Source organism: Mytilus galloprovincialis, chromosome 9 (assembly GCF_965363235.1).
Source record: "Mytilus galloprovincialis chromosome 9, xbMytGall1.hap1.1, whole genome shotgun sequence".
In the NCBI taxonomy this organism is placed as follows: Eukaryota; Metazoa; Mollusca; class Bivalvia; order Mytilida; family Mytilidae; genus Mytilus; species Mytilus galloprovincialis.
In genome coordinates, this window is record NC_134846.1 from 60,177,783 (window position 1) to 60,204,179 (window position 26,397).

Below are 26,397 nucleotides of genomic sequence, written 5' to 3' on the forward strand. Positions count from 1 at the left end.
AGGCATTTAGAAGTCAGAGCAAAGAGTGGTTACCATGTGAATTACCACAATAAAATTTCAGCTTTTCATGTCTGTCCATTATCACAATTATTGGTTATTTAAGTTTTTTGATGTGCTGATGGCTGTTATTCGAGTTATGCTCTTATGCCCAAGTAGTTTTAGTTTATTTGTATTTCTAAACTATATGTAACTTTTAGGTCAACATATTTTCTGTATCAAAAAGTTTTGTATATTTTCAGGTACACAACAGTATCATATAGGGCACCAGAAATGATAGATCTTTATAATGGTAAACCTATAACAACAAAGTCAGATATTTGGGTAAGATATTGATCAAAGTCAATCTGCATTTACATTTGAATAATTTGTAATCAATATTCATATAATAACTGGGTGCACATAAGTTGGAACACTAGTTAATACACTGACCAAAATTATTTTCAGATTCGATTTTAGTTTTTAAAAACAATTGTATAGTAAATACCATTTCTTTTATAAGTTAACATCTTACAAATCACTAAACTGTAGTAAGCCAACACCAAACTCAGTCAATTTCAATTAGACCATGGGTTAGATGTTTCATGCAGATTGCTTTTACTCACCATGCTCACTCTTAAACTCTTTTGTACTAACAAAGAACCTAAAGTCAAGTGTTTAAAATGTGAAAATTAGACTACATATTGACAGTTATGGCATGTATGGTTAGTACATGTTAATCTTTTTTTTCTGTTTGCAGGCATTAGGATGTTTTCTATATAAGCTATGTTTCTTCAGCTTGCCATTTGGAGAGAGTACGTTAGCTATTCAATCGGGTAACTTCACCATTCCAGATGAATGTAAATATTCAAATAAACTGTTGTCTTTAATAGGTGAGTACAAGCTGTGTATGGATAATCTAAGTTTCTGTAAACATTGAAAACATAGAATATGCTGCTTAGGATAAGCCTAGACAACAGTTCTTTAGGGATGTTCTATAATTGATGGGGAGGATAGGAAGGGACTTTAAAAATTCTTCTACAATCAACATACTTTCCTTAGTTATTTAACTTACCTGAACTGGACATGAAGCGAAAGTTTTACCCTCATTCTGTGTTTAAAAATAATACTTCCTTTCCTTTGTTCCAACATGTATTTTGATAAAAACACCTTATGAAAATATGAAACTTTCTTTAGTTACAAAGTGAATTTCTGATTGTTCTTGTAACATTTGAATGAAAGAAAATACAGTGATGGTAAATAGAAAGTAATTTTCAAATTCTAACAGCTTTTACCTTTGAGTGTGTGTAAAGAACTATGATGACAATTAAAAAAATATGACTGCTTATTAAAAACAATTCTTAATTCTAGCCGAACAAATACTTGGATTGGGATCATATATATATTATTGAAATCATCTGTTTTACAGTAGATATTAAAGAATTCATGTTTCACCTATTAACAGACATGATAACTGATCTTCATACAATTTGTAGGGTATATGTTAGAAGTTGATCCTGAAAAGAGACCTGATATATTTCAAGTTTCTAATTTAGCATTTAAATTAATTGGAGGAGAGACTCCTGTTCCTAACATGAATGTAAGTACTATAGAAATAAAAATATATCTGATATATTACCATACACAAATTTTTATTGCAAGACTATGTCATGCATACCATTATAAACATTTATGGTATAAATTCACAATAATCAAATACATCTGAGTTGATTATTGTGAATTTATACCATAAATGTTTATAATGGTATGCATGACATAGTCTTGCAAGAAAAATTTGTGTATGGTAATAATGGTAAATACAGTAAAAAAAAATCAACCACATAAACAAAGAGAAATATAATTGGTAATTTAAGTTTTGGTATTAGAAAATTTGACAGGAAAAATACTTCTATAAACATACTTCAGGATGTGAACAACCAAAAATGTATTGGACAGTATGACCTTCAATTCATAGTTATAAAACATTTTGTTGAATTCTTGAATTGTTTAGTTTTTAACAAACATCCAAATTATATGAATTCATATTTGATTGTTTAATTTCGATAACTATTCTGGAGGAGAAAAAAAATAAGGTGTATGTTTGTTATAATGCCTGCATATTCATGCTCTTTGTATGTAAATATGTTACATGTTCATTAACGTATCTGTTTGTTTGTTTTTCCAGAATTTAGAAATACCAGATTTTTCCAGAATACCAGTTCCTATGACAGAAACTGAAGCCAGACAAATCAAAACTTCCTCAGTCAAGTAAGTCCATAGCTAGGAATAAAAGTACTGTGGATTCAGTTTTTTTCCACGTACCAATTTTCGAGGATTTAGAAAAAAATGCATATTTGTGGATATTTAGATGCATTGTTTTAGCAAGTCTGCATACATTCCTTTTGAAAATTTATTATTCATTGAACATTTAAGGAAGCTGGCTTGTCACGTTTTAAATTTTTTGTCAGATTTTCGGAATCCTCTGGTTTTAACCATTTGAATGCCTTGAAAAAATTTGCTTGGTGACCCCCATTTTTCTTTTTGCAAATCTTTTAAACATCTTTTTACATCTGTAAAAGTCTTATAAAATTTTAATTACTTTTTAACAGTTTTTGAGAACTTCAACATGTCAATGAAAAAGCTATGAAAAGTCAACAGAGAATATTTTCCCGCCAAAATTCCAATGGCTAATATCTCGAAAACAAGCACGGTGACCTATATATTATTTTTGCTCTTTGGATTCCTTTATTAATTCCCTATCTATATAAACTAGTTTTTTGAAAAGTTAATTACTTTGAAACTAAGAACTCCCTTAATTTCATGGTTGTGCTGTACCCACAAAATCTATGAAAATTAGTTTCCAACGAATGTTAATGAATCCACAGTAATATCTGACAAGTTGTTAATTATTTTAAAAACTGAAGTTCATTAAACTACCTTAAGTTTGGGATTAAATAGAACAGTTTTGGGGTACATTTGAATTATGAATTAGTCCGTCAGTACCACCAACTTTACTTCTCATCAAATGTGGTTCAACATTTTGAGAGAATTTAACATGCAAATGACTTTATACACCAACAGTGTTGGTTCTTTTTAGTTTATCCAGAAGTATCACTCAGTCAACTTTGGAAATTTGAACTTTTTTAAGTGCTCATCTCAACTTGAGAAGTTTTAACATTTTAAAGTATTAACATTGTCATCTGGTCTTTCGTGTCTTTTACTTGTAACTGGATACATTATTAGATCTTAGTAGGAAGTTCCTATCCATTGAGATTTATAAACAGTTGATGATAAAATAATGTTCTTGCATTGTGTTTTAGAAGTGTGATAGCTCCATCAATAGAAAGTACTACTGTGACACCAAGGTCAAGGCCTAAAGGTCAAGCTGTACCAGCACCTCTTGGGTTACCAACATCTATAGCTCCAAGGAAACGTCCTACAGCTCAAGGTAAATATGGTCAACATTTTAATAATATAATATCACATGAAATATTTCCCCCAAAAAAACAGGTTAAAACAATTGATATGGGTTTTATTGCCCCACCTATGAAAGTAAAGGGGCATTTTGTTTTTTGGTCTGTGCATTTGTTCATTCTTGTGTCCCAATTCAGGTTTAATTTTTTTGGACAAGGTTTTTGATGAAGTTGAAGTCCAATAAACTTGAAACTAAGTACACATGTTCTGTATGATATGATCTTTCTAATCTTAATGCCAAATTAGAGTTTTGACCCTGCCCCTGGTTTTACAGTCCAATGAAAATAGACAATGATAGTGTGAGTGGGGCACCTGTTTACTATCGACACATTCTTGTTTATAAATACAGTTAATACAAACATCAGAATGTTATGAAAAAAATTTGTTAGTGTGAACCCTTTATACATTAGGGACGACATCAAAAGTTCAATGTAAGATAAAAAACTTAATTCACATAGTTTTTCCACTGACCCCCCCACCCCCCTCTTAACTTAATTTGGGAAAAATTGATTTACCAATAGGGATATATGTAAAAATCGATTTTAGATATACAAAACTTTCAGAATTTTAACCCCCCCACCCCCAAACTATTTGATTTAAGTTTTTTTATCCTACATCGATCTTTTGATGTCGTCCCTTACATTCTTTGTAGATATTAAAAGTTAAATCATTTTGAATTTCTAGATCCGCCCCCTGTTCAACAACCAAGTCAGCAACAGGCTATGTTGCAGAAACAGGCACAGCAGCATCAACAAGCTCTTCAACAACAAGCTTTGCAACAAAAAGCGTTACAGCAACAAGCCTTACAACAACAACAGGCACATCAACAACAACAGGCTCTTCAACAACAGCAGGCTTTAAAACAACAGGCCATGCTACAACAACAGGCCTATCAACAACAGATGTATCAACAACAAAGTACTGCTTATACACAACAAATGAATATGCAACAAAATCAATATATGCAACAACAACAACAGCCGTATTTGAATGCTCCTCAAATGCCAATGTCAAGGTCATTCCATGGACAATCTACTCCTAGTCAACCAATTGTTAATAGCAATAGTATGGACAATATGTATTCAAAGGCTTATGTGATAAAGGATGATAGTGGAGACTTTAAAAAGCCTCCTGTTCCTCCGAAACCAAAACCTACCAAGGATAACTATGGGGTAGGTTGTGTGTGTCCTCCTTAAATAAAACCTATTAATAATTATTGTGAGGTGGGTTATGTGTGTATATTTCATCTGAAATCTGGAATGAATTCAAATTCTCATTATAACTGAAAATAAGAACTGGATTACTTTCTTTTACTACAACTACTGAAAAGTTAACATTTTCTCCACTGGCTAGTGAACTATTCAAAGGCTTTTGGAAATTATCAACCTGTTTTGGTGGTAATCAGATATAGTTAAATGCTTTTTTTCTGCAAACCACTAAAAATATTTTAGCACAGATATTTGAAAATTGTAAACATTAAACATCAATTTTTCTTCTTTTGTCAGAAACAACAGTTATAGGTTGCATTTTGTAAATACAGCTGTTTCTCAAAACACGCCTCTTTTGGGGAGAACTTGAATATTCATAGAAAAATTAATATTGTTTACATACTGGTTCCCAGTTATTCTGTCTGTGTTCCATCTTACAGAGACATAACTTGGCAATGTTACCAGTAAATAAACATGTGCATATTGTTTACATTGAAATCTGTGGTAACCTTTCATTGAGGTAGGGGTAGTTAAGAAAATTAGTGTTAGTTTAAATTCTGAGAAGTTCAGGGCATGTAAACGTTGAAAATATGCCGCACAGCCATATATTTTGACCTTTGAAAAAAATTGTGGTGCATATTAACATTCAATTCTAGGATAAGATTTTTTCAAAACTTCGTAGTAAAAGTGGTACAGTTTTCGCCGTAAAAGGAGTTCCTATGGGAAATTGCATTGTCAATATTTACAGAGATGCAACCTATATTTTAATTTTGTCAAAAGGGATAGAGGGATTATGATCAAACAAAGTGACCATTTTGTCAATGAATTCTACCGACTTGAAATCAGAATGTCATTAATTTGTGTATCACTTGCTTTAAAATAAATGTTACTTTCAGTCTGATGATCAGCCACTAATATCCATTACACCTCCGCCGTCTCCATCGAGACAGACTAAATCACATCGACGTTATGTCAGCGATACATCAGCTCTCCATATGGGTGGAAAAGGAAGTGCTTTCAGGTACTGTTGCTCATATCAAAATGTGTTTCAAAAAAATGCATGCACATTTAATCATTATAATCAGGACAAATTTTTGTCCACATTTTATCTACAAATCTCAGAAATTGTAACCCTTGTTGAAAAAGAAAGGCTGTAGGATTACATCAAAGATGGAATTTGAAATATGAAAAACAAATATGATAATATGAAATTAGAAAAATGAATTAAAACTTTAAAAAAAAAATCATATAAAGAGAAATATATTATTTGTTTCTGACAAAACTTGTTACATGTTGTTTTAAAGATATCTTCAGGTATCTGTATAAAGTTAAGTGCATTGTAAAATTCTTTCTCTATTTTATAGTTCATTGGTTGTGATACTATTGTATACTTATATGTCATCGCTTGTTATGCTTCTTTATAAATATATATATCTGTATTTCATCGCTTGTAATATTACTTCCTTTTTGTATTTCAGAGCTTATCATGCCACATCGAATCTTCTCAATGCTCCTTCCTCTCAAACCAAGTCTAAATCAGCTACTACAACTCCTACTCATTCACCTCCTAGGTATGTAGCTTATTATCAGCTTGTTATAACCATTGCCTTTATGAAGCTTTCACAACTATATCCTTAATGCAGTTATGTCTACAATTTTTCAAATAAAGACAAAACATTTTGGTTTAGGCTGCAAGAGTTATTAGGTGTATTTATGGAAATTATGGTACATTAATAGTGCATATTTATTTGGAGTGTTTTATAACCTGAATAGTTACAATTGTTTTGGATTCCAAAATCAAAGTTATATATGCATGTGTATAGAAATAACAATGTGTTTCTGTACATGCACATAACTTTGTAATTCTCAGGAAGGATATGAATGTTATCGATTATTTATTAAGACACTACAAGAATGTGCTTTGTGTGCAATTTGAATGTGCCCAAGATTAAGATCACAAATTTTCTGTTGCAAGGTCAAGATTAAGGATTAAAATTAACTGTTCAAGTTAGTGAAACAGAGGAAACTTTTGTAAGGATATAGACTACCAGTATTTCATGATTAGGCAAAGATGGTAAAAAATGTACTTAAAAATCAGTTCTGAATTACAGAGGTCTTCAGAGCTTATGAGAAAAGTGCAACAAAGATAAAATATTTCAACTGTTGAGACAATTGAAAATAAAATTAAAGTTTAAATGTTAAAATATAATAATGCAGTGTTCTCCCCAGGCCGTTTTAGCGTCGCGGTACCGCGACGCTATAATTATTTTCAGGATGTTACTTTTCTCGTTTCTGTATGGCAAAGCCATGTCCTAAATTGTGAACTTTCATCTAATTACCGCTTCTGATCATAAAAAAAATATATCACCGTTAATTGTAATCCCTTCAAGTCGGACAATAGAGGCAATCTAAAGTGATTACATTGGTGTTAATTGCCCTTTGGGTGATAACTGGTTGGATACTAATACCCCAAGCTGTCACTTGTGACATGATTAAACCATGTGGTATGCAATCGACAAGGAGAAAATGTAATCAGAAAATCAGAAAATAAATCAAAATATATGTTTGCAAAATGAAAATTAAAGAAACAAACATTTTTTCTCTTTTAAACAGAGATTGAGTCTTATCTTTTTATGACTTTCAAAATATTAGTATTACTTTCTTTCTCTTCCTATTACTAGTTGTAAATCGAGAGTAAAAATTTTGATTTTAAACTATATAAGTTTTGTACTTTCTTTAGAAAGTGATCATAATTGGCTTTAGTTTATGTTTCATCCATTTAATGCATTAAAAACGCCACATTTATTCCCAATCTCTTGTCAAACATTGTTTTATTTTCGTATTTTTCATTGCTTTCGGCGGCCATTTAATATTTTAGTGTAAACTGCTGATTGGAATTGGACCAGATATGACAAAAATCCGCATATTACAATAATAACTACATATCCACAAATGGCACAGTAGACAGAAAACAATACCTAAAGAGAAAACTAAGCATTAACAGGCTATTTATTAGATAACTTTGTGTAAAAAATATATATCATTTTGATAAAAAGAAACAACTGGGACCATGAACCAATATATTTGATAGACATGATAAAGAAAGTTTTTTAATTTAAATTTTATTGCTATATGATACTTTCTCTTTCCTTTTTTTTTTTCCTACACATTTAGTGCAATTGTATCTATACACATATATTTTTATTTGGCCCAAGAGGAAAAAAATAATTCTGAAACTATAAATGAATAAAGAAAACATAAACTGAAAATACTGTTATCATGGTTTTAGTTTAATTGTATTCTCAGTAATGAATTCAACAATATAGGTACAAAGGAAGGGGTGGAATAGAACATTTTATTCACTAAAAAAAGGGCCTGTAGCATACAAACAATATAATACATTTTGTAATAAACAATAACGTATATAACAAAGGAAATACAGCATTACCACGACGCGACAGATTACATTGAAAAAAATACAAATTATTTTTTACGCCAAATGTGATGCTATCCAAAATTTCTGGGGAGAACACTAATGTTAATGCATCTTTTGAATCCACTTTTTTCAGGTCCCCTAATCTAACAAGAGCATTATCTGCAGATGTGGCTGATTGGAATCCTTTCGATGATAATTTTGGTCCTGATACAGAGGAGGAAATATTTGGGAAAGAATTTGATAAATTACGTAGAGGATCTAATAGTAGTAAGTTATGACCAAATGTCCTGGAAATTCTTTTACTTATTGAGTATACGCATATAAATTTTTTTTTTTTTTCTTTTACCTTTATACCATGTTCTCATGAGAAATTATACGGGTTTACATCTATGTGTACTAAGGAATTTTTCTTGTATTTTTCTCATGAGTTACAAGTTAGAGCTGCTTGAAATTTTTTTTATAGCATTATGTGATTATGCTTTATTGTTTAGTGTGTTTTCAAAGTCATCACTTATCAGCATACTTTTTCTTAAACCAATACCTATATACTCATTACATAATGGTCATGTATTGAATTTTAATCACTGGTCCTGTTAAACTTACAAAAAGCCTACATTATTTTATAAATCCATTTCTGTTGTATTATTCTACATGTATAAGTTGTTTTGTAAAGGTATATCCAATGTGAAGAGTAGAGAAGATTAAGTGATGTATGGCTCTGATTCATCAGATTATATTACTAATGTCCCATTTATTACTGTTTTGTAGGTATATCCAATGTGAAGAGTAGAGAAGATTTAGTGATGTCTGGCTCTGATTCATCAGATCCATTTACTAATGTCCCATTTAAAAAACCTGGTAAGTGTGAGCATGATTTACTATCTTCTACCTATAGCAATAAGCTTAAGAATGGTAAAGAGAAACAAAATCCAGGCATTTTAAGTATTCTCAGGAACTTCTGCCAAATTTTCTCTGTAAAACACTAGTTATATAAGATTTAATAGCAATGGTCATTCAAAGTAATATTTGGAGTCAATAATTAAACATGCAGAAATATTTGAAAATTTTGTTTTATTTGATGACTAAAAAAATCATATAAATTGGTTAAGCTTAACAAAAATTTACATTAAGTGATGCTTATATTTATACAATAGAGCTTTATGTCTTACAATTATTTATGCTTCTTAGACATTAATAAACACATTTATGCTTTTTGGCAACGATAGAGAAAGCATTAACATGTCCTTAAACAATGGGACAAAAATCAATGCAGATTATCAACAGGTTCTTGTCAGCTGGTCAACATTCATTTATTTCACTATAATCCTACAGTTTTAATTTGCAAAGTCTTAAAGGATCAATATGGGTTAGTTATATATAGTGTCATTAAATGGTTGTACTTGTTCCTGTCTAAAAAAATATTTTCTTAACACAGGTTGTCAGTTTTAACTAAATTTGGCCTTAAGGAAATATGTTAAATCAAACTGCCAACAAATTGAGGAGCCTAAGATATGCTGTTAAAGCGACATATTAAAAATAAGATTTATTCTTCTTTATCAGAAACAGCAAATATTTTTATGTTTATATAAGAAGTATAGAAAATGACAAATGTTTGCCTGCTGACAAGATATTGTAAACAAGATGGCTTTAAATGTAAAACTGGCATGATTAAGGTTTATTTAGGGTAAAGATTACATGCAATTCAATCAAACCCCTATTGTCACTGGCTTAATAGCTATATTTTCAAAGGCACATCTCAAAGTTTGATTGTACAAATAACATAGTGCCATGAGTTGGATTATTTTTTAGATCCTATCCACATCCATTGATATAACATCTATTCAAAGTACAAATTATGTGTGTGTATAACCATACTTGTCAAGAAAAGTATTTTTATTGATATTACGCAAGTTGTTCATTGTGTGTTAATTTACCTGTTCTAAAAAGATGCTCCACTACATAAAAATTATAGTGTTACATTGCTTAAAACAATATGTTGCTTAATTTGAAGTTTGTATTTCAAATTGAAAGCAATCTTTACCCTTCTGTGCTCACAAGCAATTATATTTTGTATTGTGTTGTATCATTATAAAAGTTATATAAACTGAGCTGGCTTTTTAAAGTTTTTATGCTGATTTTTAAATGCTTGTAGTATTTCAAATTATAACAATATCTGCTTATAAAATATGTTATAACATTATCTGCTTTAAAATATAATATGAAATGAATACTTCTATACTGTGTCATAAGCCATTTTCCTCTGTTTGGAATTTGTCAGTACATTGTATTTTAAGCTTTTAAGTGATATCCATTTTTAGCAACCATGTAATACTAGTATTTTTTTTCGTTAATGTATGTAAGTTTTATTGACATTTTTAGCTGTAATATCTGTTTGCTACTAACTCTTTCGTCTGTGCTGATGCTATGCTATTTATTGCAAAACTGTGTTTTTTTTCTTTTGTAAATGATATGTAGCATTACCTATTTTAATAACTACATACTTTAGAAAGCATGTTTTATGAATACAAGTATAATATATCTAGAAAGGCATGTTATTTAACAGTATTGATAAGCATGACTGATTTGTAGTTTGCATGTGTTCCGCATGACTGAATATGGAATGTTGTCCCTTGCAGGTGAGAAAGGCCCTGAGAGGAAGCAGCATGGTCGTAGAAGCAATAACAGCTCAAACTCTGATTATGGAGGTAAATTTCATCGATGATTACAATTAGTTTTAATTGACCAATGTTTTATACATAACCTATTGTAGATACCAGAAGCAGACGACGTTACTCATTAAATTGGAAACCCAGTAACATCTGTAAAGCAGCTATATGGGAAGAAGTTTGAATTGTTATTACCTCAGGTTTTGAACATTCCGTTGTGTTGTGTTCTCAGTGACTTGTTTTTATTGATTTCTTGTATCATGGAGAAACCCATGGCTTTGATAAGTTTATTTGGTGCGGCAAATTTTGTCTCAGCCTACCTAGTATTATAGTTATTGCATCAATATATGTGTATATATATTTTAAGAATCATTGTATCATATGTATCATGCTTTTAAAAGCAGCTTTAAAGGTTTAATAAACAGGAATTAGAATATGTACTTTAAGTTAAAGATTTTTTGCTGAATTCTTATTTTATTTCTTAGCATGGCATAATATTATAAACAAGTAGTACAAATGAATATTATTGTTCAGGAACTTTTTAACTTTTAAAATAATTTTCATTAAGGTTTTGATAGTACAATGTAATTCATAGTTTTATGACATAAACTTGGTCAAAGATCAGAATAATATAAAATATTAAATCTGGATTGCCATGTTTTAATGCTTTACTTTAAGCCAATAAGAGCTTATATTAATGCATATTGCAGATGTTAATAATTTCTTTGCTTTTAATCTCAATGGCTTCACAATTTGCATATAAATAAAGCTTAAAGATAAGAAATGATAAAATATAAGATTTGTCTTGCATGGAAAGAACATTTCAAAATATGGCATGAGCATTGCTTTTTTTTGTATCAACAGTCCAATTTGTGATTAAGAAAGATTAACAAAATCATTTAAGATAGGTCAATGATATTTTGTATGTTGTATCAACATCATCGAATCACATTTCTTTGGATATTCAATAGTTTAGTCATGGTGTATTTTCGTAAAAGTTCATGCATATAACACAGGGTTAATGTTCATTATAGATAACCAATATAAAAGTTTAAAGAGAACCAATATGACAAGTAATATTAAGGGTACACATGTTTTAGCATTGGTACATTTCATTTCCATGAAGATTGTTAAAAATAACAATCTCTCCTTTCCATCATGGTCTGTCAACATAAATTCTTTTGCATTGTTTACCAGCTCAAGTTGTTTGAGGAAGACCTTTAATATAATGCCAGTGTTATGATTGCTTAGAAGTTTATATTAAAAGCTGATATTGAAACTATGGTTATTTGAATTACTGTTGATACTAAATATTTGAAAAATTGTTGAATTGTTTTACAAAAGTAAAAAAATATTGCACCAAATATTTTCATGATGAAACCATTCAGATATTACTGTGTAAGATAATATTAACCAATAATTGTTTTGATGGTGTTCTGCTTGGTTGAAAGATTATAACTAAAGCATGTTGCTTTCTATTGTATTTTTTATAGCTTTAACCAATTGTTTTACAATGCATTTTATAGTATTATGTGCCAGATAATTATTTACAAATTTGTAAACATCGTTTATTTTTAAGTTTTTTTTTATAACTTTTTAATGTTAGACATGTATTATAAGTTATGAAGCAGATTTTGTTATATATATTTGGATATGTACAGTAATTTTTACTTGAAACTGCAGTGAAATACTTTTCATGTCAACATTGAGATATATTCTTATTGTGGATTTACCAACATTTATATATATCAAACGGTATTTCAAACCATTATATTTTATTTGTAATTTTTCAGTGTTCTGATTTAACCTATTGATCAATTAATTTAATGAATTAAACAGAACAGTTCAATCCTCAAGATTTATACTTTGAGGAGACATATAAAAATAAACTAAAATCTAAAAAATCTGATTAATTCATTTTTAATTACAATTCAATAATGCTGTGAACATAATTTAGATATAGAAACTTTTTAATACATCTTTTAATAACTATTCATTTTAGTTTTGAATGTGATAATTACTAAATTTTGGCATGTTTATGGAATGAATGTGTATGCTAGGTATTGTTATTTGCATGTATAGTTTATTTTTTAGAATAATAACTGTTATGATATTTGTTGAAAGAATGGTTATTTCAAATAAGTGGGTATTAACACTGTTGGTACTGTAGATTTAAAGAACTATGGAATTCTTAGATAAAAGTTTAAATATTGCACCAAAAAAAAACAAAAGAGTTTCTCTGACACTAAAAATATGAATTAAAATATTGTTGTTACTGTATTTAAAATACATATTAATAATAGAAATTATGTATTGATTTTCTAACATGCCAGTAAAATAGATTTTAAATTCTTAAAGCTTGTATTTGTATTCAGTACCAAGTACCAATAGTATATAACATTTAACAAAAAATGGTTATTGTCTTGAAAATAGCTTATAGAAACTTGAACTAGATTTATGTGGCTTGATATTTTTGATATAGACTCTCTCATTTATGATATTGCATTTAATGCAAAATTTATTCTAGGTATGTTGGTAGGTCAGTATACAATTTAAGCATAAAATGTTCTAAAATATATAATTTGTAAAATGACCTGGAGTGTTCAAGTATTCACATTGATAGACATTATCTAATAATAATTTTACTTAATTTCAAATCCACAGTAAATTGTAAAAATATGGCTCCAATCTTGTATCTGATATAAAACAGAAATGAATTGAGTCTATACCAAATTAACATAAGATGTTGGCAGTTTTAAAATAGTTATAAGTCAAATTTTGTGCAATAGTCAATTGTTTTATGCTGTATGATTTATTGAAATTTTTGTGTTTCTTTAGAAAAGTTTTATTGTGAATATTGAGTACAATAAAATCATTAAACTATTTTTGTTGACTTTATTTTAGAACTGCCAACATCCTATCATTTTCAATTTGCTTAAATGGATGTGCATCACTAATATTATGTACATCTGTATATACTGTAATGGCCGACCGTGCAAGGGCAGTATAGCCAGTCATGGTTGTTAAAAACTTCCATTTGTATATACTGTAAATCCAGAAATTTTTACATCAGTTATTATTGCAAGTTTTTAACTTTTGAAAAAATCTATGAAAAATTATTGGAATTTCAGACAATGCTGCATAAAAAAATATTATCAATAAATGGGGGCTTTTTATTTATTTTTGGGAAACCTATTCTGTAACATGTTTGCAATAATAATAGCATTGCAAAATTTCTGAATTTAGAGTAGTATAAAATCATAGAAAGGTAAAATGATTATGCACACAGGGTAAGGCTTTTTTAGGCAAAGAATAAGGCTGGTAAACTTTTTGTCTTTCCAATGGATCATGTTTCAATATACTTTTGTCATTACCAATTCAGAAACCTCTGCAATAATGTATACCTTTACACCACACAAAACATGTTCATTCAGGTATCATGGTATAAAAATCTCTCTAAAAACTAATCTACTTTCTGAATATTGTTAAATGTCACTAGTATGAATTCGAACTGGGATAGATATACACCAATATATGAAACTATGCATTAATGTACCTCAAATGTGTGCTATTTTATTCTTCCACTCAATCCCATAACAATCAATGACCCTTGGTTTTCACCCATGACCTGGTTTATCATGATGATAGTTGCTCTCAAGTGATATTTTGTTTTGTTTCCATTTATGTTGGTATTTATAGATGTGGAAAATATGTCAATTAGACAACACAATTACACATAAAACAAAACCAACAAAAGACATCTAAAGGTCAACTTTAACAATAGATTATTGTCTGAACAGTATGTCAAGCTCTTAATATGAGTCTAGAAATTTTATGAAGAAATACAAAAGAGACAATAAACATCTGCAATCAACATTTTTAAAATTCTACAAAATTAAAAAAAAAAACACACATCCAGATACAACAGATGACAGATACATGACCAAGAACATTTCAAACTATATTTTTTTCTCACCTATATAGAGTAACAAAGGCAAGACTTAGGCATGCTGTTTTCTGAGTCAGAGTCAGCAAGTTTTTAGTTTGTGATAAGTTCAGCTTAAAGGAAACAACTAGTGATAGGTCAAAGATATTTGGTATGAAGTTGTATAAGTAATGCACATCTCATTTCCATAGAGATATTTGGCCCAGCCTCTCAGTCATTTGTTTGTGATTTGGTATATTTATGGGGAACCAGTTTACCCATATCTGCCAATTAAGTATTTAACCAGCAATGACCTTTTTCAAACCAAAACTTTGTATAACCATGCTATGGAACCAGTCCGACTGCTGTTGTTACAAATTATTCATAATTGTTAGAACACAGATATAGACATTTTTCAGAGCAGTTGCAGAATTAATTTGAACCCACTCTTCACTAACTAAGATGAAGAACAGCTATAAAAGCGCTGTTCCTTTGCTTTTTGTGTTTTTTGCTGTGTCTGTATTGAATTTGTGTCATGGAAGGATACCCCATATCCTTTGATTTTCTATCTCAAAATTTAGTGAAGTAATCACACAAGTATTTTCCTCCAGATTTATATTCAATGACTGGCATTTACAGCAAGATAGTTCTTCAAATATAATTTTACCGTCTAAAGAAATAATAGTTTCAAAATGGCATTAATGTGCGAAAGATTGTTCCTTTACTGGTTACACTGAATATACATTGCAGAAATAGCATGCATCATATAATATTGCAATATGATATATTTTACATCTAAAATTATAAACCAAGTACCCAGTTGTGGTCAATTTAATATGCTGAACAGGTACACTGTTTTGCAGATAAGACTATTTATTATAATACATTACTACACAGATCTGTGGTCTTGACAACAACAAAAATCAAATAATATTAGTAATGGTATATGCTTGTCTAATTGCTTTTACAGTGATTCTGAGGTTCACAATTTCACAATTTCTCCTTAGACATTTCTGAGGTTTACGTAAGAAGTAATAAAAGCACTGTTCCTTTGATTGTTGTATGTTTTGTGATGTGCATGTACTAATTTTGTGTCATGAATATACACCTCATATCTTTTGTTTTTCTACTCATATATATGGTAGGGTAAAAAAGGCCTCTTTTCAACTAGACCAAACAAAGTTTAGTTGGAAAGTAGTACAAAAAAATGTAGTGTTCTACAGGCATCTTTTAAAATGTTTTTTTCATGTTAATGTTTTAATGTATTAGCCATCCTATGTGGTGGGTCATTGAATACTGGGAAAAAAAACAGTTAAATTTTCATTTAATTTTTGCATTGATTTATACATAAAACATGATTTATTCAAGTACTAGTACATTTGTATGTTCCTTTGTTGAGTGGTCTACTAAGCCAGAGTTACAAGGAAGCTTATTGACTCCTTAAAGAAAATATCAATTATTAAAGCAAGCATCAAATATACATTTTAGGATGTGGATACCAAAAAATATCATCCCCAGAGATGCAGCCAAAAGACTGGGTTGATCAATCATTGTAGCAACATATAGCAAAAGTAAACAATCTACTTTTCATATGTGAAATGTATCCTGTATAATATTCACTCCTCTGATATAATACAAATATAGGTGTTATCAGTACACTGTCATTATGTTGTTACACCAGAACAGGTAGTAGATTTAGTTCATTTCTTTTTCTACTTGAACTTATTCAATTACATAAGAATGCATACAATGAAAAAAATGTGCGACCAAACACACAGCACTCATGTATTATGGCTTATCTTTTACTGATGTGTTATTTGGTCAATATGAAGAAAACCAAAAAAATTAAGTATCTCAGACATCTATTTGTATTTTAGTTATGTTCTTTATCATGTTTATATAGCACCAATTTAAAAATAAGTTATTTCATTTTTGTAGATGAAGATGATGATGCTCAAGACAATATAAACAAACAAGATAATGGAAAGAAACAAGAGAAAGTCAACCAAGAATCAGAGTCACAAAACTTCTTTGGTGCATCTTCTTCATTGGTTAAAGCAGCTTTAAGTAGATCATCAAAATATCAGCAGTTGGTAGATACAGATGAAGAGAAAGACAAGAAACCTCAAGTTACTGAATCTCGTGTCAAATTAGATTCTAGTTCATCTTATGCCGAGGATGATCACCCTGGTGGACAAGGTGAAGGTAAAATGGCAGACTTCCGCTATCAAGAACTTGATGATGAATATGGTAGCCGTCCTGTGACGATAAAATCTAACCAGGAAACCGTAAATCGTAAACTGCCAAGTAGGAAAGAGTCAGACACGACTGTAAATGCTACATCATCTGACCCAATAGTAGGACATGAATATGGAGTACGACCTTTACTTGATGACGATGAACTTGAGGATGATGAACATGGAGGTAATCACCAAGGCAACCAGGATATACGAGACAATAGTACTCCTAGCAGTAGTACAGTGTCACCACTTGCAGGAGGGTTAAGTCCTGCACTTTCACCTACAGTCGATCCATTTGTTTCTGCACCATTCCGACGTAAACCATCAAGGAAAAAACGACCAAGTAGTACTGTTCAAAATAGACCTCACAAACCTGCTCCTGAAACAACAGATATCTTCTCCAAAGCTCCTTTTAAACCGACATTTTTACCCAAAACACAACACTCTATTGGAAGTCCTCTTTTAGATTCTAATAATGCTAGTCCTGATATTGAAGATCCATTTGATAAGGCGCCGTTTAGCCCGAAAACTGTATCTGGAACAAATGCCAAACATTTGGTGTCTTCTGTGATGACAACCACATCTCCAATAGAACAAACATTTATTTACAGCAATCCTGTCACACAGGCATCACCAGAACAGAATTTTATGTACGTCAAGGAACCTCCAGTGAAAACTGATGCTAACTTTGTTCCATTCACTTCATCAGTGCCATTGTCAAGTACTTTTACAAAATCTGACATCTTTGGTTCAGTACCATTTCAATCAATGATGAGCAAACCTTCCACAGCGAAAGAGGATACTAAAAAACAGTCCAAATCTGGTAACTATACTAGTACGCCTGCCAAACCTAATAAATCCAAATCTCAAAATTATCAGCCTCTTTCTGATGATGAGTGTGATTCAGACAATCAATTAGAGACGTCATATCTACGTAAATGTCAAGATCAGCAAGCTTCATTGATTGTAAATGTGGACAGTGATAAAGAGGATGATGATTACGATGATGAAGATTGTGAATTAAATTCCAGTACAAATTCAAAACATTCCAGGTCAAAGGTTAAAGGTCGTTCAAGTCCAAGAGAAACTGTTGGATTTTCTAACATGAGTTTTAACGATGACGATGATGAAGGTCAATCCCAGCATTCCATTGAACAATCGTCAAACTCTCTGCATGTTTCCAGTATACGACATCCTGCATTTACTAAAGAACCAAAATATACTGTTGCTATAGCATCCTCAGAAGCTCTGAAAGTAAATAGCTCTGGTAGTTATGATACATTTACATGGCCAAGGAAACATAAAAAATCCATGGCAACTAATGAACCTTTCAGTTCAAAAAAGAAAATTGATATATTATCAAAATGATACTGTTGTAATGTTAGTTAAGAGTTGAATGTTATTAGAAAATTTAATAATAAAAAGTCATTACCAGCATAGGCAATTTAAATTATAGTTTATTATAGAAATGCTTTTCAAAATTTATAGCTTAATCATGGGCAATTTTTCTATATTTAGGTAAAATCTAACATAGTTTTTAAGTTTAAAGTTAAACCAAAATGATTTGTGAAGAATCTTAGTAGATAATAGTTGGGCTATTCTAAACAGCATTATAAATTCAAATTATTTTTGTCTGATTTTTAGCTCACCTGGCCCGAAGGGCCAAGTGAGCTTTTCCCATCACTTTGCGTCCGGCGTCGTCGTCCGTCGTCGTTAACTTTTACAAAAATCTTCTCCTCTGAAACTACTGGGCCAAATTAAACCAAACTTGGCCACAATCATCATTTGGGTATCTAGTTTAAAAAATGTGTGGCGTGACCCGGCCAACCAACCAAGATGGCCGCCATGGCTAAAAATAGAACATAGGGATAAAATGCAGTTTTTGGCTTATAACTCAAAAACCAAAGCATTTAGAGCAAATCTGACATGGGTAAAATTGTTTATCAGGTCAAGATCTATCTGCCCTGAAATTTTCAGATGAATCGGACAACCCGTTGTTGGGTTGCTGCCCCTGAATTGATAATTTTAAGAAAATTTTGCTGTTTTTGGTTATTATCTTGAATATTATTATAGATAGAGATAAACTGTAAACAGCAATAATGTTCAGCAAAGTAAGATTTACAAATAAGTCAACGTGACCGAAATGGTCAGTTGACCCCTTTAGGAGTTATTGCCCTTTTTAGTCCATTTTTAACCATTTTTCGTAAATCTTAGTTATCTTTTACAAAAATCTTCTCCTCTAAAACTATTGGGTCAAATTAATCCAAACTTGGCCACAATCATCATTGGGGTATCTAGTTTAAAAAATGTGTGGCGTGACCCGGCCAACCAACCAAGATGGCCGCCATGGCTAAAAATAGAACATAGGGGTAAAATGCAGTTTTTGGCTTATAACTCAAAAACCAAAGCATTAAGAGCAAATCTGACAGGAAGTAAAATTGTTGATCAGGTCACATTCTATCTGCCCTGGAATTTTCAGATGAATCGGATAATCGGTTGTTAGGTTGCTGCCCCTGAATTGGTAATTTTGAGGAAATTTTGCTGTTTTTTTTGTTATCTTGAATATTATTATAGATAGAGATAAACTGTAAACAGCAATAATGTTCAGCAAAGTAAGATCTACAAATAAGTCAACATGACCAAAATGGTCAGTTGACCACTTTAGGAGTTATTGCTCTTTATAGTCAATTTTTAACCATTTTTCGTAAATCTTAGTAATCTTTTAGAAAAATCTTCTCCTCTGAAACTACTGGGCCAAATTTAACCAAACTTAGCCATAATTGGGGTATCTAGTTAAAAAAATGTGTCCGGTAACTCGGCCAACAAACCAAGATGGCCGCCATGGCTAAAAATAGAACATGGGGGTAAAATGCAGTTTTGGCTTATAAGTCAAAAACCAAAGCATTAAGAGCAAATCTGACAGGAAGTAAAATTGTTGATCAGGTCACATTCTATCTGCCCTGGAATTTTCAGATGAATCGGATAATCGGTTGTTAGGTTGCTGCCCCTGAATTGGTAATTTTGAGGAAATTTTGCTGTTTTTTTTGTTATCTTGAATATTATTATAGATAGAGATAAACTGTAAACAGCAATAATGTACAGCAAAGTAAGAACTAAAAATAAGTCACATGACCAAAATAGTCAATTGACCCCCTAAGAAGTCATTGCCCTTCATAGTCAATTTTTAACAATTTTCTTAAAATTTGAAGATTTTCAATAACATTTTCCACAGAAAGTACTGTTATAGATAGAGATAATTGTAAGCAGCAAGAATGTTTAGTAAAGTAAGATCCACCATCACCAAAACACAATTTTGTCATGAATCCATCTGTGTCCATTGTTTAATATTCACAAAGACCAAGGTGAGCGACACAGGCTCTTTAGAGCCTCTAGTTTTTTATCTGGTAGATATCTTTTAATAACCAAAAATGTATTAGATTTAAGCAAAATTTCTTCAAAAATTATAGCAATGTTTCTTTTACAAGCAGGCACAACATTTAAATACTGGTATAAGGTAACATTTTGAATATGTATTATGATTATATTCATTGACCTTAATGACAATTTTTTGCTTAAATGAAGACTGTTTTTGAAGATTTTACCAACATAAAATCGCATTTACAAATATTTTTTGTCTCCATGCTTATATTTTCATAGACCACAGTATGCTCCTTTCATTATATCAGATCCTTATTACCAGTAAGAAATTGATCTCTTTCCTTATCAATCATTTGAGTAATATATTATTCAGATAAATAAGTATCATATATATTAAGTTGTATAGTTTACCTATCATGCCTATGGAAATATTTCAAATATTTTACTAGAAGTGTTAATTTTGAATATTTTGATATGTTGGAAGTTTTTGGAAATGACCCAGATTTAAAATAGAAACTGTTTATTTCTGATATGTACAAAAAGAGTAAAATGCATTTGATATTATATTTATTTATTTTGCATCTGTTTGTGCTTTGCAGTCAATAGCATTATGATATTACTTAAAATTTATTTTTGTGGCATTCAATTATTCATTTTTGATAGACACAGTATGTTTGCAAATGTGTTTTTTTGCTGTTTTCATAATACTATGATGGTACAATGTACTATTATTATTTATACAGTTTATAAGCTTAAGGGTACATATTGTCAATATATTAGGTTAAACTGTTTAAACTCTCCTGAACTGAAGAGCCATCTGAGCTGTAGCCAACACTCTGAGTGTGTCTGCATCAGTAAGCTGATTTCTATACGACCGCAAAAAATTTGGTCCCAACAGTATAGGAATTAGGGGCAAAAAAGGGCCCAAATAAGCATTTTTCTTGGTTTTCGCACAATAACTTTAGTATAAGTGAACAGAAATCTATGAAATTTTAACATAAGGTTTATGACCACAAAAGGATGGTTGGGATTGATTTTGGGAGTTTTGGTCCCAACAGTTTAGGAATTAGGGGCCAAAAGGGTCCAAAATTAAACTTTGTTTGATTTCAACAAAAAATGAATATAAATGGGGTTCTTCAATATGCTGAATCTAACCATGTATTTAGATTTTTAATATTTGGGCCTGGTTATCAAATTGATCTAGAATTGAACATTATTTGATTTCATCAAAAATTGAATTCTTGGGGTTCTATGATATGCTGAATCTAACCATGTATTTAGATTTTGGATATTGGACCATAATAGGTAAATGTCCAATTTAAAAATTTTAAGTTTTTAAGTTTAAGTTCTTAGACCACATTCATTCTGTGTCAGAAACCTATGTTGTGTCAACTATTTAATCACAATCCAAATTCAGAGCTGTATCAAGCTTAAATGTTGTGTCCATACTTGCCCCAACTGTTCAGGGTTCGACCTCTGCGGTCGTATAAAGCTGCACCCTGGGGAGCATCTGGTTGTAAATCTTTCAATTTACAACCAGTGAATGGAAACAAAAATTGTCTACTTCATCTAGGATGTTTTCTTTGAAATTTGATTTTCATCCATGTTGAACAAACAACATAGCCATTGTGGCTTAAAATAGAACATAGGGGTTCATCTAGCTGGAATGCTTTTGACAGTTTTTTGTGTTTGTTTGGAAAACTATAGTAGCTAGTCATATAAATTGAAAAAAAAATCAGCATTGGTAGTTCCAACATCCTGAGATTAAAATTTGATATGTAAGTTTTTATTAATTTTCTGATTTTGCCTTTATATCTTTATAACTTTGGAAGCAAGGTTAAAAGTTGATATAAAGTTATCAGGAGTTGTCATTAGGGGCTAGCTATATTTCAAATCTAATCATAATAATATTGAATGAAAAAGTATGTACATGTTAGATTTTAAACATACTGACTGAATGATCAACAGATAGCACTCTTAGTCATGTGATCATGTGACACCATTTATCGTAATCTTATTTACTTAATGATAAAAACAGGTTTTCATAACCTTGATTTTTAAAGCAGTACAACATTCCTATGATGCATAATCTCATTAATTTTTGAAAATGAGAGATGGCAAGCTGTTCAGATTGAGAACTGTTGGTATGAGATAATGTGTTCAATACTCATCTCCTTTTGTTTATGTCAGTCATTTTTTTATACCCATGTTCAATAGACTTGGGGTAAATAATTATGCACATTTATTTTTAATATTGACCATAGTTACAAGGTGAGCGATACAGGCTTTTTGGGGGCCTCTATTTTATTATATTGAAATATTTCAATGATGATGATCTTTATGTGAAAAAAATCTCTTTCCATCTTTGGTTTTCATAGTTGAAAAGTAAAAATATGAGTTATTTTACATTGGAAATTCCACAAGATGAATTGAATATGTTTATTCTAATTCTACTCCAAGAATGTTTTATAATATATAACTAAAGTACAGACATGGAATGCATGTGTGCACCATATACAATTAACACAACTTCAAGCACATTTTTTTTATATCAAAACCCTTCATCTCAACAAATTTATCTGAATTTTTTTTAAACCCCAACCACTTGCACATTAAAGTATTTAGCAGTGAAGAAGGATTGAAATATATTTTATAATTATTCAAGATATAACATGTATGATCTAACAAGTAGGAATCTTGTTTTTGTTGTAATTTATAAACAATTGTTTTGTACAGTTTGTTATTTGGCTAGATAGTCTGTTGTTTATCATCATAAACATTTCAACATTTTATGAAACTATTTTTTATTCTATATTATTATACACAAATATTGGTAAAAGAAAGTATGTGGGACGATAAATGGAACAGCAAAACAACATCATTAAAAATAAGGCACCAAGATGCTACACAGCACCATAGAAAAAATATGCCTACATGTTAAAACAGCACAATGGAAAATTTATGCTTAGAAGTCAAAACAACACCAAAGATTAAATATGCCACGATGTCAAAACAACACCATGGAAAAAATATGCCTATAATACTATATATGTTACAGGGAATTTGTAAAATCACTGGACTAATCAGTGATTTTGTAAAATCACTAACAGTTTCAGTGGTTTTGTAAAATCCCTGAAATTTTAGGGATTTTACAAAATCACTGAAAACAGAGCTAGGGATTTTGTAAAATCCCTGAATTCAATTAACTAAAGTATAACTTGCTATTAGAAATGTGTTTTTCTTATTAAGATAATTATAGACTAATGATCACTGATGATTATGAAATATATTTGTTTATCAAACACTATGAACTAGAACTAGTGTATAATGCTAATGACTAAAAGGCATGTAAACGGATATTTTGACCACTGTTAATTTACTTATTTTTGCTTGGCAAGTTTGGGTGACATCTACTGTTACATAATTGCCCTGCTTTTTAATGCATGTCTGTATCAAATCAACCTGTACTAGGAAAATTGAACTCTTTGCTTATCATAGACTTAACAACAATACCTTTACTGTAGCAGCTCTAAGTTTTTTAGTTGGCATTCCTCTCAAAGTTTCTTGTAAAGTTCTAAAGCTTTGAATGAAACGTTTGCGTACTTTTAATACCATTTTGTCCCTACCACCATGACCTATTGATATGTGAGTTTTCTGAACTATGCTGTATATGTCTTCAAGACATCCATAATATTTTAAATACATCTTCATCTGATAAATACCGCTTTTAACGATTTTTTCAAATCTCCAAATTGAAGAACTTCATACCTACATTAAATAAAATATTTACTTTATTTGGATTAAAAGAGTTGAGAAAGTTAAAAAAAACTTATTCAAAGTTATATCACTTTGTGATAGAATACATTTATCTGATATATGACCAAAATAAGTAAAACTTTTTTTTATTTTTGCTTGGTTAGAATTTTATAAACAAGCAAGTACAAAACAAAGTATTCTTACCTATATTTTCTGTTGTCTTTTTTCATTATTATTTTGTGAATATTAATGTTATTTTGTAGGTTAATTTATACATATAATATTGCAACACTTATTTGCTTTTTATCTATCAATTTTCATGCAGCAATAAGATGCTCTTGCTCTGATATGCATGTAATATTTGCCACTGGATCACATACCCTAACCCACTCAATTTCTTATACCTTACATATGTGTTTTTCTTCTCTAATGACAGCAATCAACTTATGTTCCGCTTTTATATTTGATTTTAAAAAAAAATGATATAATTGGTTTTATTTTATACAGTAATTACAGAAAAAAACTATAATAAATAGTAACTTTCTTACAAACAAGGTAGTGATAAGACAATGTAAGAGCTTGTTTTGTCTTGAACTCTTCTTTCTGTGGCTCATTGACAACATCGGCGTTCCAAAATTTCATCATTCACTTTAATTTTCCCTCAATTAGTTGAAGTAACTTTTGTGTTTGTGTTTGCTCTTGATTTAAATACATCTGTGCCTGAGCCATTGTTCTACCGTATGTCAGTTGTATAGTGTATGAAAACTGCTCACTTGATATTAAAAAAAAAAAAAAACTCAAATATATTGAGTGTTACTGTAGTAGGCTTTTTTCAGAGAAATACTTAAAAAAACGAATGAATTTATTTTACAAATTCCCTGAATTTAATCAGTGAATCTGTAAAAAAGATCTTAATTATTTCAGGGATTTTGTAAAATCACTAGTCAAAATCAGGGATTTTATAAAATCACTAATCAGTTCAGTGATTTTACAAATTCCCTGAAATTTCAGTGATTTTACAAAATCCCTGATTTCACAAATTCCCTGTAACATATATACCTAGATGTCAAAACAACATAAAAAAATATGCCTAGATGTCATGACAGCACCATAAAAAAATATGCCTAGATGTCAAAACAACACCATAGAAAATAACATGCCTTTAGGTCAAACATAGTTATTTGAAAATCAAGTGTCAGTACCAAATGTTTTTGATAATAAAATGTAAGTTTCATTTATAATGTTCTAAGTTGTCCAGAAACTCAAGCAGCAGGTGTTTATACCATATGCCATGCTCTGAATTGTCCTTTAGTTTTAATATTGAGCGTCAGTACCATGTGTCATGTTCTTTATTACCTGTAGGCTTGATTATCAAGTGTCAGTACCATATGTAATGCCATGCTGTAAAGTGTCCAATAAAGTGTCTGTACTATATATAAAAAAGAAGATAAGGTATGATAGCCAATGAGACAACTGTCCACAAAAGACCAAAATGACACAGACATTAACAACTATAGGTCATCGTACGGTCTTCAACAATGAGCAAAGCCCATACCGCATAGTCAGTTATAAAAGGGCCCGATATGACAATGTATCTAACAATTCAAACGAGAAAACTAACGGCCTTATTTATATAAAGAAATCATGCTCTAAATTGTCCAATCAAGTGTAAGTTCTATATGCCATGCTCTAAATTGCCCAATCAAGTATAAGTACTATATGTCATACTCTAAATTGCCAGATAAAATGTTAGAAATAAATGTCATGCTCTAAATTGTCCAGTCAAGTGTCAGTATTACATGTCATGCTCTTAATTGCCTGTTTAAGTGTCAGTTCTATATGTCATGCTCTAAATTCTCAAATCAAGTGTCAGTACTAGATATCAGGCTCTATATTGTCCGATCAAGTGGCAGTACTACATGTCATGCTCGAAATTGTCCTATCAAGTGTCAGTACCATATGTCATGCTCTATATTGTCCGATCAAGTGGCAGTACTATATGTCATGCTGTAGATTGTCCAATCAAATGACAGTACTATATGCCATGCTTTAAATTGCCAAATCAACTGTCAGTAATATATGTCATGCTCTAAATTGTCCAACCAAGTGTAAGTACTATATACCATGCTCTAAATTGCCCAATCAAGTGTCAGTATTACATGTTATGCTCTTAATTGCCTGTTTAAGTGTCAGTTCTATATGTCAGGCTCTAAATTGTCCAATTAAGTGTCAGTACTATATGCCATGCTCTATTGCCCGATCAAGTGTCAGTACTACATGTCATGCTCTTAATTGCCTGTTCAAGTGTCAGTTCTATATGTCATGCTGTAAATTGTCG

At 30.6% G+C, this 26,397-nt stretch overlaps 1 protein-coding gene across 3 annotated transcripts in view; it reads left to right on the top strand.

Moving 5' to 3' along the window:
• LOC143045482 (AP2-associated protein kinase 1-like) overlaps positions 1–23,100 on the top strand; it is a 34,103-nt gene extending 11,003 nt beyond the window's left edge. Inside the window, exons 6-17 of one of the 3 annotated variants that reach the window (XM_076218012.1) lie at positions 240–321; positions 737–869; positions 1,473–1,576; positions 2,162–2,244; positions 3,297–3,424; positions 4,135–4,622; positions 5,555–5,679; positions 6,137–6,229; positions 8,228–8,361; positions 8,863–8,952; positions 10,731–10,799; positions 16,624–23,100. In XM_076218012.1, the coding sequence (XP_076074127.1) occupies positions 240–321; positions 737–869; positions 1,473–1,576; positions 2,162–2,244; positions 3,297–3,424; positions 4,135–4,622; positions 5,555–5,679; positions 6,137–6,229; positions 8,228–8,361; positions 8,863–8,952; positions 10,731–10,799; positions 16,624–18,293 (3,199 nt within the window). In that variant the 3' untranslated portion in view covers positions 18,294–23,100. Of the gene's footprint in view, positions 1–239; positions 322–736; positions 870–1,472; positions 1,577–2,161; positions 2,245–3,296; positions 3,425–4,134; positions 4,623–5,554; positions 5,680–6,136; positions 6,230–8,227; positions 8,362–8,862; positions 8,953–10,730; positions 10,800–10,864; positions 13,646–16,623 lie in introns of those variants that run through there. The other 2 variants (XM_076218013.1, XM_076218014.1) reach the window with 2 other exon arrangements.
• Positions 23,101–26,397: the final 3,297 nt, after the last annotated feature.